General features: G+C 61.8%; 1 protein-coding gene across 1 annotated transcript in view; it reads left to right on the top strand.

Annotated features, from left to right (window-relative positions):
• Window positions 1-6,003: 6,003 nt before the first annotated feature.
• Window positions 6,004-18,610, top strand: part of LOC119702541 (C-type lectin domain family 2 member L-like) — a 28,659-nt gene continuing 16,052 nt past the window's right edge. Inside the window, exons 1-3 of the mRNA XM_038140802.1 lie at window positions 6,004-6,097; window positions 6,331-6,414; window positions 6,513-6,719. Coding sequence (XP_037996730.1) covers window positions 6,004-6,097; window positions 6,331-6,414; window positions 6,513-6,719 — 385 coding nt within the window. The remainder of the gene's footprint in view (window positions 6,098-6,330; window positions 6,415-6,512; window positions 6,720-18,610) is intronic.

The raw sequence follows: 18,610 nt of genomic DNA, 5'->3' as shown, positions 1-18,610 counted from the left end.
CGTGCCCCGCATTCCCTGCCCCGCCGCCTTGCAGCGCGGCCACCCCGGGCGCCGGCACGGCCGCTGGGGCTCCCTGCCTGCGAACGCGGGGCGCCTCCTGGCACAGAGGGCAGAGAAGCCTCGGCCCCGGAGCCCGCAGGATGCGGCGCTTGCTGCCCGCGCTCGGCGCCTGCAGCGCTTTGGGCTCCGAGGCGCGTTCAGGTTCGTGCCGTGCCAGCCCCGAGCCGGGCACGGACACCTCCCGCCCGCCCGAGCAGCGGCCCCGAGCCCGCTGCCGCACGGCCGGGAAGTGTCCCGGGCACGGAGCAGCCGCCTCCGTCCCAGCGAGAGCAGCCGGCGGGAGCCATCGCTGCCGCGGCACCGGCTCGGCCCCGGCCATCCGGGCACGGGGGATACCGCGGGCAGCCGCTGCCTCGGCGGCCTCAGCGCAGGGGGGGACACGGGGGCACCGGCACAAGGAACTCGCCAGAGCCCCCCCCGCCCCTCACCGCGGCCCCTCCGCCCGCAGCGAGCCCCGAGCTGGGGCAGCACCGACCGCGGGTCCCACCTGGGCTGGAGCCGCCTCCGAGCTCCGCCGCCGCCTCGCCGGGCTCCGGGTGCCGCCGCCGCTCCGCAATGACACGAACACGCCGCCCGCCACGGCCCGCTCCGGTCGCGGGCAGATACACGTGGCGCCGCCGCTGCCGCCCGAGGTTTGAACCCCTCCTGGCGTGTCTCGGCTTCCGGCCGAATCGATCATTCAGCGGGCGCGAGCGCAGCCGATCGCGGCTCGGTGGCTCCGCAGTTTTGGTCCCCGGTTCCGCCGTGGTCCCCTCTCCCCGGCTCTCCCCGCTATCTTCTCCGAGATCGGTTCCTTCACCGTTCTGGCGCCTCGCGTCGCTGCCAGCCCGGACTGCGGGATGTGAGCCCAAGCCCCTTTCGCTCGGCTGAGCGCAATGGAAACCCACTCTTGGTGTCAGAACTGCACACGCGGGGCAGCCCCGGCTCATCCCGAGCCTTGTGCTTTGGTCGCAGCCCGGTTTTCCCCGCACGGCGCCGTCCCTCGCTGCCGCCTGCGCTTTCCCCGCACCCGGGGGCTCGGCTTTGCCGGCGCGGCACGGCGGCTCCGCTTGCCCCCGGGCGACCTCACTGCCCATCTCTGGCTCCCCGAGCTGGGGCGAGGCGAACAGCCCGGCATCTGCCGGAAGGTGTCTGAGTGCCCCTGATTATTGAAACCTCACGCACCGTGTTTTAGAAGTCCTTAAAAAGGGTGTTGAAGTGCTTTCTCAAAGGCTGGCACTGAATTCTACCGCCGCCGGCACCGGCGCTGTGGTCGCTGCCCGTGCACACGCAGCGCTCCCGGCACAGAGCGCGGCGCCGCCGCCGCCATCGCGCCGCTCCTCCCCGGGGGCGGAGCGCGGCCCCGGCGCGATGGAGGCGCTGCGGCGGCCGGCGCTGCCCGAGGACGCGCTGCGCTCCCGCCTGTCGGCGGCGGCGGGCCCGGGCGGCGAGGCGCTGCTGCGGCGCTGCGCTGAGCTGGCCCTGGGCCGCTCCGCCCCGCTCCTGGCCGCCTGCGTGTGGCAGCGGCAGCCGCTCCGCCTGCGCTCCGTGCCGCGCCGCGGGGAGCCGGGAACGGGCCGGGAGGCGCGGCGGGAGGAGCGCCCGGAGCGGGGCACGGTGAGGGGGACCCGGCGGCCGGGAACCGGGAGCGTGTGAGGGGACCCGGCGGCCGGGAACCGACGGCGTGTGAGGGGGACGCTGCGGGCTGGAACCGGAAGCCCGTGAGAGAAAACCGAGGGCGTGTGGGGGGATCCGGCGGCCTGGAACCAGGGACGTATGGGGGGGATCCGTCGCGCTCGAACCGGGAGCGTGTGAGGGGAGCCGGGGCGTGTGAGGGGAGCCGGGGCGTGTGAGGGGCACCCGGCGGCTCCGCAGACTCTCGGTGTCACAGCACGGGTTCAGCCAGGGAGGCATCTGGTGCCCCCTCCCTGCTGCAGCGGGGCCATCCCCGAGCACAGCACACAGGATTGTGGCAGCAGCAGGGTCTGGGATATCCGCAGGGAGGGAGACTCCGCAGCCCGTGCGGACAATCTGTTCCTGTGCATGGCGCTGCTGAGCCGCCTCTCCTCTCTCTGCCCCGTCCAGGCGACACCCCGGCGCACTTGGGCGGCACCACGGTGTTCGGGGATAACGTGGAGGATGAGTGGTTCATCGTGTATCTGCTCCGGGAGATCAGCAGGGAGTTCCCGGGGCTGGCAGCCAGGTGAGGCGGGTCCTGCTGAGCTGCTTTGCTGGGAGGGCTGCCGAGGGGCAGTGCCTGGGCTCTGAAGGTCCTGTCTTAACATTGCCCGTCCTTGGAGGTGTTTCCCCATGCCGTACACCTGGGAAGTGTCCAAGGGCAGGTTGGATGGGGCTTGGAGCAGCCTGGACTAGTGGAAGGTTTGCCTGGCTGTGGCAGGGGGTTGGAACCAGGTGTTGATCTTTAAGTTCCCATCTAACCGTAGACTTTCTGTGGGTGTCGCTCTTGCGCCGAGAGTAACACAGGAACAGACAGGAGGCAATCTTGTAGAATAGAACAAGAAGGCTTTATTCGAGAGAACCGCGTGGTTTTAGAGAGTGTTACAATAGATTCTACTGGTTGGCTAACTAACAAAAACATCTTCCTCACGCACTGTCCTTGAGAAGGAGAAAAATAAGAAGTAGAAAAATACCACCTGCAAATTATTTATACTTAACAAGTTATTATGTTCTTACAACTCACTAAAAATTCCCACAAGCCGCTGTGAGAAACGCTCACTGTTTCTCTCTCTCTGTCCTGTGGCATCCACAGATGGTTTATGAACATTAAAAAAACTCCACCAGACACGGATTCAGAAGTGTGCTGTTGTGCTCTGCAAGGCTTTTCCTGCTAAGAAACCAATTTCTCCTTGGCCAGCATTGATGACAACGCTGGAGAGTTTCTCTTGATAGAAGCAGCTGATTTTCTCCCCAAGTGGCTGAATCCTGAGAACAGTGAAAACAGGGTGAGTAAAACTTGTGTACACTTGGCAAGGGGGCCACAGTGGGCTTTCATGTAGCAGCTGGAGTTTTCTCTTGCACCTCCAGCCAAGGTGTCTGACTGCCTCTGAAAACCCAGAGTGCTGCCTGTCCCTTGCTGTTGCTCCCTTCAGGAGCACTCCTGTATCCACCCGAACTTTCAAGCTCTGCTAGAACCACTTGGATTTGTGTTTGTTACCATATTGTGGAGTGTTTAGGGCAGAGGATTTGCTGCCCTCAGAGCAGGGAATGCTCAGGGCTGGAGTGTGTCTGTCTCTGTAAGGACACAGGCTTTGTCTGGTACAGGTGAAATAATGAGCAGACACCTTCACCTGGATATGGATGGCTGCTAATGGCAGTGGATTGAAATGGAGATCATTCATTTGGTTATTTTTCCCCTACTCTGAGATTCTTCAAAGGGCTGGAACACAGCACCAGAATCGATTGCAAGTGTGTACCTGGAGTGTCAGGCTCGTATTTCCCTTCTGTTTGAGGGAGCAGACAGAGTGAGGGAGTTGAGAACATTGCACTCAGGGCTTTTCTTAGCATCAGGAACCAGCAGAGGTCGCCTGTGGCCCCTGAAATAATGCTTGTTAATCCCGGGATGCTCTGAAGCAGTTCAGTTATGCTGGTTCCCCAGAGGCACTTCTCTGCTTGAAGAGAAACGGGGTATTATTGTTGTTAAGGAAACAAGATGTGTTTGATGAAACTTGTTGCAGTTCAAATGGGGATTTTTCCTGGTGGGATCGTGCTCTCTGCCTGCGGAGCTTCCGGAACCCGGGCTGGCTCTGTGCGCTCCTGCAGCCACAGCAGGGGTGGGGAACAGCTGGGCACTGGGGTTTGCCCAGAGCTGCACCCAAAGAGCTGCCAGCTCTGCAGTGCACGCTGCTACAGCCACGGCAGGGAGCGGGCGAAGGAGGAAGCAGGAGGCTCTTTGTCTTGAGCTTCCACGGGGAAAGGGTATTCCAGGTGGAGGGAGCAGGACAGAAGGAGCCCCTGGCCCTCGATTGCAGGGGTTTTGTTCAGGTACAGGCCAGGGCTGGAGACAAACAGCTCAAAAGCAGGGAATGCTCAGGGGAGGAGTGAGGGGATCACATCACATGGGCCAGTGGGGCATGGTGGATTAGGGGAGAGCCAAGGGGGTGTTTCAATGGGGGATTGGCCCGGGGGTGAGGGGCAGGGAACGTTCAGGAAAGAGGGGCAGGGTTGCCTTGGCAGGCAGGGAAGGGACTAGAACAAAGGGAGGGGAGTAGCTCGAGGGACAGCTTTAAGGGAGGGTAGAGCTTTGGGAAAACCCAGCTTGGGGAAAATGTGGGGGGATAACAGAATGAATGAACCGTATAGCAGTAACTTAATGGAATAAACACAAAGCACAAGATTCAGGCTTACTATAATTACCAGGATGCTCCTTCCCAGCCTTGCTGTGCATGGGTGTCCCACTGGCCAGCTTCCAGCCACCTGGAAGCTCCCCAGTGAGCCAGGGCTGTTGGTAAATGATGGAGAGCGGCTTCCCAAGCTCATCTGCCAGCTCCCTCATCCCCCTGGGCTGGATCCCACCTGGGCCCACAGGTTTATGAACATCCAAGCAGCTCAGCAGTTCTCTGACTGCCTCCTCCTGGATCACAGGGGGCCCATTCTGCTCCCTGACACCATCCCCCAGCCCAGGAGGACACTTGGCCTGAGGACAAGCTGTGTTCCCACTGAAGGCTGAGGCAAAGAAGGCCTTGAGCACCTCTGCCTTCTCCTCATCTGCAGTTACTGAGATCCCTCCTGCATCCAATGTGGAACAAAGGTTGATCTTACTCTTCCTTTTACCATTGATATATTTGTAACAAGGTATTTTTGATTGTCCTTTACAGAAGTTGCCAATTTAAGTTCAAACTGAGCTTTGGCCTCTCTAATTTTTTTCCTACATACCATAGCAACCCCTTAAATACTTCCTGAGAGACCTGACCCTCCTTCCAAAGCTGATACATCCTCCTTTTATTCCTGAGTTCCTTCAAAACCTCATTGCCCATCCAGGCTGGACGTTTGCCTTGTCAACTCATCTCTGGGCACACAGGGACAGTCTGTGCCTGTGCCCTCAAGGTCTCTGTTTTGCAGCATGCCCACCTTTCCTGAACTCCTTTGTTTTTAAGGGCTGCTTCCCAAGGAACTTTCTCAATAAGTTTCCTCAAAAGGCCAAAGTCTACCCTCTGGAAGTCTAATGTAAAAACTTTTTTGATGTTCCCCCTGATTTCACCAAATATCGAGAACACTGTAATTTCACGATCACCGTGTCCCAGGAGGGCCCCATCGAGCACATCTCCCACCAGCCCATCTCTATTTACAGTCAACAGGTGCAACAAAGTCCCTCCCTTGGAAGGCTCACTCACCAGCTGTGACTCCTGTGCCCTGCAAACACCCCCGGAAAGTCCTTGGGTCTCCAGCAGGTTCCTCCCCGCCTGCTCGCACGCCCTGCCAGCATTCCCCGAGCACAGAGGCTCCAACCCCAGCTCGCTGCCTCGCCCCCCGCGCTGCAGCGCCCCTGCTGCTTCGCGCACTCTCATTTATCAAAACGGCCCAACCCGCCCGCACCGACTGCGGGAGCGAACTGCGGCAGCAGGGCCGGAGCCCGCCGGCTCAGCCCGGAGCGGAGCGGCGGCGCGTTCGTCACATTCGGGTCGGCGGCGGAGCTCGGAGGCGTCACCAGCACAGGTGGGACCCGCGGTCGGTGCTGCCCCAGCTCGGGGCTCGCTGCGGGCGCAGAACCTCTGCTAGGGCGGGAGGTGGCCCTGCTCGGCTCAGGATACGAACACGTACGCTTTAAGCGGAACCGAGAGCACTTCACGGGCGGCAAGCGCCGCATCCTGCGGGCTCCGGGGCCGAGGCTTCTCTGCCCTCTGTGCCAGGAGGCGCCCCGTGTTCGCAGGCAGGGAGCCCCAGCGGCCGTGCCGGCGCCCGGGGTGGCCGCGCTGCAAGGCGGCGGGGCAGGGAATGCGGGGCACGATGGTCAGCAGCCCGGGGCTGCTGCTTCTCGGCCCTGGGCAGGCGGACTCCGAGCCGCAGCTGCCCTGGGCCAGCAGCAGGCGGCAGCTCGCAGGCGCTGTCAGCGCCTGTCCCGGCACGGAGCTGGGGGCTGCAGCGGCTGCAGAGCCCCAGGGGCCGGGGCTGCGGGCACCGCCGAGCTCCCGGAGGCTGCGCTTGGCTCCGCCGCTGCTGCTGCCGCAACTCTGGGCAGCGGGGACAGCGCAGCCGGAGCTGCCACCGCCCTGCCGAGCCTCGGGCTGCCGCAGGGCCGGCAGCAGCACTGACCGCTCATCGTGTCCCTTGCAGGGTGCCACCAGCGCCGCTGTAAAGCTGCTCCCGAGGCCGAGCTCCCAAAGGCTTTGCTGGCGCTCCTGATGTCTCCAGACCGAGGTGCTGTTTGTTCCAGTCCAAAAGATGCCGGCTGTGTTATGCAGGAGAGTGAATTTTGTTCCATTCATGGAGTTGGGAAGAAGCTCCTGCATCTCCAGGAGGACCAGCAGCAGGGGTTCCACACTTGCCTGAGGCACAAGAAGCCACTCGGCACAAGCAGGGGGATGCCCCTTGTGAGCGTGCAGTGAGTGAAGATGTGGAGAGTGGATTCTGCACCAGGGATGGGAGTGTGAGGGAGCCCCTGGCTGCCCAGGGCACATCAGCAACCGGCAACAAACACAAAAGGGACCTCAGAAGATTCCTGGGTGAGTGCAGGGCCACCCCTGTGGCCTCTAGGGAGGGGCCAGTGTCCCCTCCCAAGGCCAGGGCTGGCAGGTGTGTGGCTGTTTCCCGAGGTGTGGACGAGGCCTGGTGCTCTGCTGGGCCCCATCAGTGGCTGGCAGCAAGAGCCCCAGCTGCCCCCAAGGCTGTGCAGCTCTCCTGCTGCAGCCTGTGCCCACAGCTGTGTCCCTGGCTGTGCCCACAGCTGTGTCCCTGGCCGTGCCCAGGCTCTGGGCTCTCTGGCTGCCAGCTGAGCGAGGGCCACACTGGCTGAGGGCTCCCTGCTGTGCTCCCTGGGCAGGGGCTGAGCAGATTGCAGGGCCGGCTCTGCTTCTGGCAGCCAGCAGCTCTTTCCTGCTCCAGGTGAACGGCTCAGGCGCCATCCTGAGGGCACGGCGCTGCTGATCCTGCTGCTGCTGCTGCTGCTGCTGGCTCTGCTGGTGGCCTTGGCTGTGCTGGCAGGTGAGGCAGGGGCAGCAGCCTGGGCCCAGCCCCTCGGGGCAGAGCGGGCTCCCTGCTCCCTGCAGAGGGCAATGCTCAGACCTTCTCCTCTTGCCCCTGCAGCTCCGCAGGCTCCAGTGACAGCTGCCACTCCACAGTGTGTTCTGGGCTGTCCCCCTGGCTGGGTTGGCTTCAACGGGGTCTGCTACGGCTTCTCAGGGGATTACGGCACCTGGGAGCAGGGTCAGGAACGCTGCTCTGAGCTGAACGCCTCCCTGGCCATTGCCAAGGATGAGGGGGCCATGGTGAGTGAGGGGCTGCGGGCGGTGCGGGCTGGCTGAGGGCAGCCTGGGGGTGCTCCTGGGCCGGGCTCGGGGCTCGTAGGGCTGGGGGTGCAGCCCCGGGCCGGGGCCTTGCAGGGAAGGAGCCCCGGCGTGCGGGGGCAGCCCCGGGCACGTGTCCCCCCGAGGGGCCGGGGCAGCTGCCACTCCTCTCTCCCGGGCAGGATTTGCTCTTCCGCCTCCGCGGGAACGGCGATTACTGGCTCGGGCTGCGCAGACGGGGCCAGCGCCTGCACTGGGGGGACGGCAGCAGCTACAGCTCCCGGTGAGTGCCGGGGAGCCGGGCAGGGCCTGGCCGGACAGGGGCACAAGGTGTTCCCCTGGCAGCCAGCGCTGCCTCTGCTCCTCCCTGCAGGGTTCCTGTCTTTGGCGATGCCGAGTGCGTGTTCCTGGCTGAGAAGAAATTCAGGAGTGTGATGTGCTCAAATGAGCATCCGTATGTCTGCAGCAAGGCCCAAGCTCCCCTGTGACGGGGGCTGCAGAAAGGACCTTCTCCACGCTGGGCAGTGCCAGCTTCCCCTCTCAGCGCAGCCCAGGGCTGTCCTTCCTCAGCTGCACCCTGTGCCTTGCACTGCCTCTCAGGGTCACCTCAGTGCCTGTCCATCCCCAGAGCCAGCGCTGGGCTGGGGCTGCAAAGGAAACGTCTCTGCAATCCATCCTGCCACCCATGCTGCCTGCAGGGAGTGCAGTGCCCTCATGACACAACCAGCTCAAAGGTGTCCATGCTCACTTTAAAAACAGATCCAGCTGTCCTATTGTCAGAGGGTCAAATTGCCAACGCAAAGAGGCTTGAAGAGAGTTTTGAGGCAGAAAACATCTGGGGTTGTTGGCCATTTTCCAACCAGGTCCAGCCAGGGCCCGGCCAGAGCCCAGACCCTCACTGGGAGGGTCTCCCTCACACACCCTAAAAGCAAGTCTGTCAGTAACAGCAGCTGTGAGATGCCCCAAGCACAGCAAACTGCTGGAGTGCTCCTGTGGGAATTCCTGGGCTGTGTCTGATTGCCACAGAGCAGAAGCAGCCTTGCCCTCAGCAGCTCACAGCCCTGTCCCACAAGGATGTGCCACAAAAGGGGCGGCAAAGAGCACAGGAGCCTCAGCTCAGGAGAGGCTTTGGACAGAGCCCAGGGATCTCATCCTGGAGCTCTGAAACCACAGGAAACCATGAGCCAGCCCTGGGCCAAGGCCCAGCAGCCCTGCTGGAACAAGAGAAGGGACTCCAGGCTGAGCAGGCAGTGCAGGGAAGGGCTGCAGACAGCCTGTTCAAAGAGATGCACCTGCAGCTGGAGAGCAAACCAGACAGAGCCCACAGGGACACGTGTCTTGTAGACAGTCACACAAAGACACGCCAAAGATTGTGAAAAGCCAGTTATAAACAAGGCAATGACACCTTATGAACAATGCCTGCTATAAAAATCAGTGAATCCCCGTGATGGGAGCAATGGATCAGCAGGAACCGCCTCAGGAATTTGGGACAATATTCTTGCAGCATTCATGTGTCCACAGCAGTGAAACTCTGAACAGCTCCAGTGGGTAACAGCATCCTGCAGAACAAGCAGCCACTGTCCTGTGTTAGCTGTGGGAGAGAAAACAGAAGAGATCCCAGTGACTGATCCTGTTGGGCAGTGCAGCTCTGACACCTGTGGGAGCTGGGAGAGGATCGAGGGCTCAGCAAACTGTGTCTGCTTCTGTCCAACAGCAGGTGTTTATCAGTGCTTATCACTGCTGCTTCAGTTGGACCTGTCTTATCTCTAGAAGAAAATAACTACACCTTGCAATGTAAACAAACATATTTAAACAAAATTAACTTAGGAATTGAAATTAATTGCAGTGTAATTCAATGTCACCTCAGCAGAATTAGAGGTATGCTTAAGAGAACTTAAAGTTACATCTTTAATACTGAATAAATACTGACCTCAATAAAACTGGACTAGAACACGAAATGGCTTAAAGTGAAGAAGACTGAAACTTGACATTGTTCAAACTCAGGAATACTCAAACCTAATAAAATTCCATCTTGACATAAATGACTTGTAACAAAATTAACTCAATCAAGTAATAAAACCTAGTTTAGCATTTCTCAGATCTCGCTTTGCCTAATCTCACCGACACTAAAATCATATTCAAATAAAACAGAACCAAACTAACAATCAATATCCTTAAAAGTTCTGGGTACTACAAAATGTCACTTAATCTGCTGCTATTAATACCAAAAGGCACTGGAAATGTGAACAAACCGTGGTTGAAATAACAGCAGGGAGGGATTTACTGGAGGAATTAGAGAAGTGTGACAAATACCTTGACCCTCTGTAATTTAATATTGAGAAAAACCCGTGGTAGCTGCACATATCTGGAACCATCACTTTACTAAGACCTTTTAAAGTGCAATTGTACCAAAAGAAACAACAGTGCAGAATTGGCAAACTGTCCAACAGCCTGGGAGCTTCTCGAGATTGTATTTAGTGCAATAGCACATGGGAAACGTTATCAGCAATTCGGTTAAAGAAATTCGTTTGTGTTGTGCTGCACGTAACAATAATACACCGCATTTACCGCTTTGAATGTCTCCAGTAACAATTCTCAGAGAATTCACGGAAAACTCAATATTAACTTTAGAAAAGCATTTCCACGCGTTTTTACGGCATTCTAACACACGGAGCGTGCGGTTTCGGTAAGCAGGGGCAGGCAGAGCCCTTCGGGCAGATGCCCCGGGGGGCAGGGAGGTGGCCCGGGGGCAGCCGGAGCCGCCGCGCCGGGCACAGCCGAGCCCCGGGAGCGGGGAGAGCGCCGGCGGCAGCGAGGGGCGGCTGCGAGCGGGGAAAGCCGAGCCCCGGGAGCGGGGAGAGCGCCGGCGGCAGCGAGGGGCGGCTGCGAGCGGGGAAAGCCGAGCTGCGACCGGCCCGGGGCTCGGGATGGGCCGGGGCAGCCCCGCGCGGGCCGACACCGTAGTGGGTTCAGTGGGTTTGCATCGCGCTCAGCCGAGCCACAGGCACTCGAGATCAGATGCCCCGATCCCGGCCGGCAGCGCGCGAGGCGCCAGAACGGTGAAGGAGCCGATCCCGGGAAGGCGGCGGGAGCGGCGGGAGCGGGGCCGGGGTGAAGCGCGGCCGCGCAGCGCTCCGGGCCGCGCATGCGGGCACCGCTTCCGAGCCGCGACTGCCCGCGCTCCCCGCGCGCTGATTGGTCAAAGCAGCGGAAATCTCATCTTCAGTGAGTCACGTGACTTGGATGCCGGGAGTCGGCTCGGCGGACATTTTGTCTCGCCAAGAAAAGAATCGGCGGGCGGCACCCGGAGCCCGGCGAGGCGGCGGCGGAGCTCGGAGGCGGCTCCAGCCCAGGTGGGACCCGCGGTCGGTGCTGCCCCAGCTCGGGGCTCGCTGCGGGCGGAGGGGCCGCGGTGAGGGGCGGGGGGGTTCTGGCGAGTTCCTTGTGCCGGTGCCCCCGTGTCCCCCCTGCGCTGAGGCCGCCGAGGCAGCGGCTGCCCGCGGTCTCCTCCGTGCCCGGATCTTAGTATGGAGGCTTTTGTGTGATACTAATTGGAACCCTTTTGCGTTTCTCCAGTTTTACGTGTTAGAGAGAAAAAGAGTTTTTTCTCCATAGCTTCTAGGAGGATTTTTGCTCTAAAATGAGGCATTTCCTCCTCCCTCCCATCTGGCACCTAACTTTTTTTTTTTCGCTGCCTTTGGTGTTTTTGTCTTGTTCTTTTATTTCGGTAACTCGTGGCGGGAGCTGCGGCTGGGCCGTGTCGGGACCGGCCTCACGGGTGGTGGTCGGTTTTTTGGGCGGGCAGCGCGGGGCAGCGGGCCCGGCCCGGCCTGGCTGAGACGGGCGGGGAGCGGGGCCGGGGCCCGGCACCTCCTCACGGGCCGGAAAGGAGAGAGAGCGTTCCTGGCTGTTCTCCTCTTGAGCAAGTGTGTTTCACAGAGGCCTGTCTAGTTTCTCAGTGGTTCCACAGACCGTCGGGTGCACAGAAAGCTTTGTAACAGGGCTGTGAATTTTCTCCCATTCTAAACCGCGGCAGACGGCACGAACCCGAACGCGCCTCGGAGCCCAAAGCGCTGCAGGCGCCGAGCGCGGGCAGCAAGCGCCGCGTCCTGCGGGCTCCGGGCCCGAGGCTTCTCTGCCCTCTGTGCCAGGAGGCGCCCCGCGTTCGCAGGCAGGGAGCCCCAGCGGCCGTGCCGCCTGCCTTAGAACTTAGTGTCGGCCTTTTCTCGCCTCCTCCCTTAATTTCTCTTCTCTGCAGGAATTTGAGGAGGCCTCGGCTGCCTCCCTGGCTCCCTGCTTTAAGGCTTTGTCGCATCCTTGTTCTTCTGCCTTCTGGCTGCTGTGGGTGAAGGTCTGGCTTTGAGGAGCACACCGTGCTCCCTCTGCTCCAGAATCCAGCCTTGCAGCTATCCCAGTCTCCTGCTGCTGAGGGCTTCCTTGGGTTCTTGCTGACAAGAGAAATATGCAGGAAGCTTTGCCTTTCTTGAGATTAGAACGATTTCTGCATGTCCCTGAGATGTGAGCGTGATGGTTAGAATCCCGCTGTGCAAATGAAGGTTTTCCCCTTCTTTCCCCCACTCCATGCTTCGTCCTCTCCCGTACTTTGTCATCTCAACAACTGCTAGGGAAACCTCTCTCACCTTGTCAATTGGCGGTTAAAGTGCTCTTGAATTCAGTTTTAAAGTAGCTTTTAAAGTCAGGCTCTGCCCGTGCTACTGATTTGAATTTTGGATGAGGTTGTGGGCGCTGAACAAGCTGTGTGCTGCTTTAAAGCCTTTCTGCAGGGCTCCAAGGATGACCCTGGCAGGGAGTGCAGGAGCGTTGTGCCCTCCTGGTTTAGAGATGGAGGGCGTTATCCAGGTTCCTTTAGAAGCCATCTGGAGCGGGTGAAATGGAGGCACTGGAATTCCTTTGGGCAACGGTCCATCCAGGACGGAGCCACGGTGCCAGAAGCTGTTTGTCTGATGGTCAGATCATGCTCTGATCCGTGCAGGGCCAGCCCCTCGGGAAATGCAGGAGCCAAAGCCAGCAAGGAGAGGAGAGGACAGGAGCTGAGCTCAGAGAGGTGGAGAGAGGAAATGCCCCAGATGTGCCTGGAGCACGGCCCTGGCCAGCAGCTTTTCTGACGGTTCAGTGCTCAAACAGCTGAAAGCTGGTGCTCAGGACTTTGGGATGTGGCTTGGAAGTGCAGAGGGGATGAGCTCCCTTGCTGGAACTGAGGCAGTGGAGCGCCACAAGCCTGCAGCCAGACTGCTTCTCCTTCAGCTTGAATTCAGTGTCCTTTCAGTTGCTGGAGGTGTTTTTTAAGCGTTGTTACGGGTTGAGCAGCGGGCTGAAACGAGCGCTCCCAGGAAAGGGGGCCGGGCCCGCGGGTGCCGCACTCGGGGCGGGATGGCCACGCCCGCGCGGGGCGTGATCAAGGCGGCGCGTGCGAGCCGTCACGTGCTGTGCTGCCGCGCGCTGATTGGTCCAATGGGCGGAAAGCCTTTTCCCTCCCCTCCCCCCCCCCGCGGGCTCCATTCAGCGCTGCGGGGCGCAGCGGCCCGAATGGCGGGGACCGTGCCCGCTGGGTCGGCCCGGGGCGGGAGCGGCGGCGGGCGGCACCCGGAGCCCGGCGAGGCGGCGGCGGAGCCGGGCGGCGGCTGCAGCCCAGGTGGGACCCGCGGTCGGCGCTGCCCCGGCTCGGGGCTCGCTGCGGGCGGAGGGGCCGCGGTGAGGGGCGGGGGGGTTTCTGGCGAGTTCCTTGTGCCGGGTGCCCCCGTTCGCAAGCAGGGAGCCCCAGCGGCCGTGCCGGCGCCCGGTGTGCCGGGGCAGGGAATGCGGGGCACGCTGGTCAGCAGCCCGGGGCTGCTGTTTCTAGCCCCTGGGCAGGCGGACTCCGAGCCGCAGCTGCCCTGGGCCAGCAGCAGGCGGCAGCTCGCAGGCCGGGTGATGGGCCGCCATGAGGCGGCCGGGCCGCGGGGAGGAGGAGAGGGACGGAGCGGTTTTGCTGGCACCGGGCCAGGCCCAGTTCACTGCAGGAATGCTTGCCGTAATTCACTGCTGAGAGCCCCAGAAGCAGGTTCCCCGGGGCTGCTGTTCTCGACCGGCGCCAACAGCATGGGGCCCTTTTTCCGAGCAAGGTTTTCGCAGGACAGGAGTGACCTGACTCCTCCCCTCGCGCGGCTTCTGCTTCTGAAAATGCCCCTGCCTCTGGCTGCCTGTATGGCGCCGAGAGTCCCTTCGGTGCACGAAAACAAAAGCCACGCCGGTGATTTTCATTAAGCTCCCTTCCCTCTCATCCCGCCCGCTGCTCGCGTCCCGTCTGTCGTCACGGCCCCTCGCCGCTTCCCCGCGCGCTGATTGGTCAAAGCGGCCAAAAGCCGCTCCCAGCCCGGCCTCGGCGCCGTGCGGCACCAGCGCAGTGCCCGGAGAGCAGAGGGAGAGGCGGCGGCGGCGCCCGGAGCCCAGCCACGGCCCAGCAAGGGCGGAGCTCGGAGGCGGCTCCAGCCCAGGTGCCACCCGCGCTCGGCGCTGCCCCGGCTCGGGGCTCGCTGCGGGCGGAGGGGCCGCGGTGAGGGGCGGGGGGGTTCTGGCGAGTTCCTCGTGCCGGTGCCCCCGTGTCCCCCCCGCGCTGAGGCCGCCGAGGCAGCGGCTGCCCGCGGTCTCCTCCGTGCCCGGATCTTAGCATGGAGGCTTTTGTGTGATACTAATTGGAACCCTTTTGCGTTTCTCCAGTTTTACGTGTTAGAGAGAAAAAGAGTTTTTTTCTCTATAGCTTCTAGGAGGATTTTTGCTCTAAAATGAGGCATTTCCTCCTCCCTCCCATCTGGCACCTAACTTTTTTTTTTTTTTTCGCTGCCTTTGGTGTTTTTGTCTTGTTCTTTTATTTCGGTAACTCGTGGCGGGAGCTGCGGCTGGGCCGTGTCGGGACCGGCCTCACGGGTGGTGGTCGGTTTTTTGGGCGGGCAGCGCGGGGGAGCGGGCCCGGCCCGGCCTGGCTGAGACGGGCGGGGAGCGGGGCCGGGGCCCGGCACCTCCTCACGGGCCGGAAAGGAGAGAGAGCGTTCCTGGCTGTTCTCCTCTTGAGCAAGTGTGTTCCACAGAGGCCTGTCTAGTTTCTCAGTGGTTCCACAGACCGTCGGGTGCACAGAAAGCTTTGTAACAGGGCTGTGAATTTTCTCCCATTCTAAACCGCGGCAGACGGCACGAACCCGAACGCGCCTCGGAGCCCAAAGCGCTGCAGGCGCCGAGCGCGGGCAGCAAGCGCCGCGTCCTGCGGGCTCCGGGGCCGAGGCTTCTCTGCCCTCTGTGCCAGGAGGCGCCCCGCGTTCGCAGGCAGGGAGCCCCAGCGGCCGTGCCGCCTGCCTTAGAACTTAGTGTCGGCCTTTTCTCGCCTCCTCCCTTAATTTCTCTTCTCTGCAGGAATTTGAGGAGGCCTCGGCTGCCTCCCTGGCTCCCTGCTTTAAGGCTTTGTCGCATCCTTGTTCTTCTGCCTTCTGGCTGCTGTGGGTGAAGGTCTGGCTTTGAGGAGCACACCGTGCTCCCTCTGCTCCAGAATCCAGCCTTGCAGCTATCCCAGTCTCCTGCTGCTGAGGGCTTCCTTGGGTTCTTGCTGACAAGAGAAATATGCAGGAAGCTTTGCCTTTCTTGAGATTAGAACGATTTCTGCATGTCCCTGAGATGTGAGCGTGATGGTTAGAATCCCGCTGTGCAAATGAAGGTTTTCCCCTTCTTTCCCCCACTCCATGCTTCGTCCTCTCCCGTACTTTGTCATCTCAACAACTGCTAGGGAAACCTCTCTCACCTTGTCAATTGGCGGTTAAAGTGCTCTTGAATTCAGTTTTAAAGTAGCTTTTAAAGTCAGGCTCTGCCCGTGCTACTGATTTGAATTTTGGATGAGGTTGTGGGCGCTGAACAAGCTGTGTGCTGCTTTAAAGCCTTTCTGCAGGGCTCCAAGGATGAGCCTGGCAGGGAGTGCAGGAGCGTTGTGCCCTCCTGGTTTAGAGATGGAGCGCGTTATCCAGGTTCCTTTAGAAGCCATCTGGAGCGGGTGAAATGGAGGCACTGGAATTCCTTTGGGCAACGGTCCATCCAGGACGGAGCCACGGTGCCAGAAGCTGTTTGTCTGATGGTCAGTTCATGCTCTGATCCGTGCAGGGCCAGCCCCTCGGGAAATGCAGGAGCCAAAGCCAGCAAGGAGAGGAGAGGACAGGAGCTGAGCTCAGAGAGGTGGAGAGAGGAAATGCCCCAGATGTGCCTGGAGCACGGCCCTGGCCAGCAGCTTTTCTGACGGTTCAGTGCTCAAACAGCTGAAAGCTGGTGCTCAGGACTTTGGGATGTGGCTTGGAAGTGCAGAGGGGATGAGCTCCCTTGCTGGAACTGAGGCAGTGGAGCGCCACAAGCCTGCAGCCAGACTGCTTCTCCTTCAGCTTGAATTCAGTGTCCTTTCAGTTGCTGGAGGTGTTTTTTAAGCGTTGTTACGGGTTGAGCAGCGGGCTGAAACGAGCGCTCCCAGGAAAGGGGGCCGGGCCCGCGGGTGCCGCACTCGGGGCGGGATGGCCACGCCCGCGCGGGGCGTGATCAAGGCGGCGCGTGCGAGCCGTCACGTGCTGTGCTGCCGCGCGCTGATTGGTCCAATGGGCGGAAAGCCTTTTCCCTCCCCCCCCCCCCCCCCGCGGGCTCCATTCAGCGCTGCGGGGCGCAGCGGCCCGAATGGCGGGGACCGTGCCCGCTGGGTCGGCCCGGGGCGGGAGCGGCGGCGGGCGGCACCCGGAGCCCGGCGAGGCGGCGGCGGAGCCGGGCGGCGGCTGCAGCCCAGGTGGGACCCGCGGTCGGCGCTGCCCCGGCTCGGGGCTCGCTGCGGGCGGAGGGGCCGCGGTGAGGGGCGGGGGGGTTTCTGGCGAGTTCCTTGTGCCGGGTGCCCCCGTTCGCAAGCAGGGAGCCCCAGCGGCCGTGCCGGCGCCCGGTGTGCCGGGGCAGGGAATGCGGGGCACGCTGGTCAGCAGCCCGGGGCTGCTGTTTCTAGCCCCTGGGCAGGCGGACTCCGAGCCGCAGCTGCCCTGGGCCAGCAGCAGGCGGCAGCTCGCAGGCCGGGTGATGGGCCGCCATGAGGCGGCCGGGCCGCGGGGAGGAGGAGAGGGACGGAGCGGTTTTGCTGGCACCGGGCCAGGCCCAGTTCACTGCAGGAATGCTTGCCGTAATTCACTGCTGAGAGCCCCAGAAGCAGGTTCCCCGGGGCTGCTGTTCTCGACCGGCGCCAACAGCATGGGGCCCTTTTTCCGAGCAAGGTTTTCGCAGGACAGGAGTGACCTGACTCCTCCCCTCGCGCGGCTTCTGCTTCTGAAAATGCCCCTGCCTCTGGCTGCCTGTATGGCGCCGAGAGTCCCTTCGGTGCACGAAAACAAAAGCCACGCCGGTGATTTTCATTAAGCTCCCTTCCCTCTCATCCCGCCCGCTGCTCGCGTCCCGTCTGTCGTCACGGCCCCTCGCCGCTCCCCCGCGCGCTGATTGGTCAAAGCGGCCAAAAGCCGCTCCCAGCCCGGCCTCGGCGCCGTGCGGCACCAGCGCAGTGCCCGGAGAGCAGAGGGAGAGGCGGCGGCGGCGCCCGGAGCCCAGCCACGGCCCAGCAAGGGCGGAGCTCGGAGGCGGCTCCAGCCCAGGTGCCACCCGCGCTCGGCGCTGCCCCGGCTCGGGGCTCGCTGCGGGCGGAGGGGCCGCGGTGAGGGGCGGGGGGGTTCTGGCGAGTTCCTCGTGCCGGTGCCCCCGTGTCCCCCCCGCGCTGAGGCCGCCGAGGCAGCGGCTGCCCGCGGTCTCCTCCGTGCCCGGATCTTAGCATGGAGGCTTTTGTGTGATACTAATTGGAACCCTTTTGCGTTTCTCCAGTTTTACGTGTTAGAGAGAAAAAGAGTTTTTTTCTCTATAGCTTCTAGGAGGATTTTTGCTCTAAAATGAGGCATTTCCTCCTCCCTCCCATCTGGCACCTAACTTTTTTTTTTTTTTTCGCTGCCTTTGGTGTTTTTGTCTTGTTCTTTTATTTCGGTAACTCGTGGCGGGAGCTGCGGCTGGGCCGTGTCGGGACCGGCCTCACGGGTGGTGGTCGGTTTTGTGCGCGGGCTCGGGAAAGGAGTTTCTGGTGCTCAGGAGCCTGTGGGCACGATACTCGGGGGCGCGGCCAGCCCTGCTCCGCCCAGGGCTCGGCGCCTCCCCTCGCCTTCCTGCCTGGCGGCTGCGGGGCCCGGCCAGGCCGGACCGGGGCCGCGGGGGGACGGGCGGGCAGCGCGGGGGAGCGGGCCCGGCCCGGCCCGGCCTGGCTGAGACGGGCGGGGAGCGGGGCCGGGGCCCGGCACCTCCTCACGGGCCGGAAAGGAGAGAGAGCGTTCCTGGCTGTTCTCCTCTTGAGCAAGTGTGTTCCACAGAGGCCTGTCTAGTTTCTCAGTGGTTCCACAGACCGTCGGGTGCACAGAAAGCTTTGTAACAGGGCTGTGAATTTTCTCCCATTCTAAACCGCGGCAGACGGCACGAACCCGAACGCGCCTCGGAGCCCAAAGCGCTGCAGGCGCCGAGCGCGGGCAGCAAGCGCCGCGTCCTGCGGGCTCCGGGGCCGAGGCTTCTCTGCCCTCTGTGCCAGGAGGCGCCCCGCGTTCGCAGGCAGGGAGCCCCAGCGGCCGTGCCGCCTGCCTTAGAACTTAGTGTCGGCCTTTTCTCGCCTCCTCCCTTAATTTCTCTTCTCTGCAGGAATTTGAGGAGGCCTCGGCTGCCTCCCTGGCTCCCTGCTTTAAGGCTTTGTCGCATCCTTGTTCTTCTGCCTTCTGGCTGCTGTGGGTGAAGGTCTGGCTTTGAGGAGCACACCGTGCTCCCTCTGCTCCAGAATCCAGCCTTGCAGCTATCCCAGTCTCCTGCTGCTGAGGGCTTCCTTGGGTTCTTGCTGACAAGAGAAATATGCAGGAAGCTTTGCCTTTCTTGAGATTAGAACGATTTCTGCATGTCCCTGAGATGTGAGCGTGATGGTTAGAATCCCGCTGTGCAAATGAAGGTTTTCCCCTTCTTTCCCCCACTCCATGCTTCGTCCTCTCCCGTACTTTGTCATCTCAACAACTGCTAGGGAAACCTCTCTCACCTTGTCAATTGGC

This window comes from Motacilla alba, chromosome 6, assembly GCF_015832195.1.
Source record: "Motacilla alba alba isolate MOTALB_02 chromosome 6, Motacilla_alba_V1.0_pri, whole genome shotgun sequence".
Classification (NCBI taxonomy): domain Eukaryota; kingdom Metazoa; phylum Chordata; class Aves; order Passeriformes; family Motacillidae; genus Motacilla; species Motacilla alba.
This window is presented reverse-complemented; position numbering and strand designations above follow the sequence as displayed.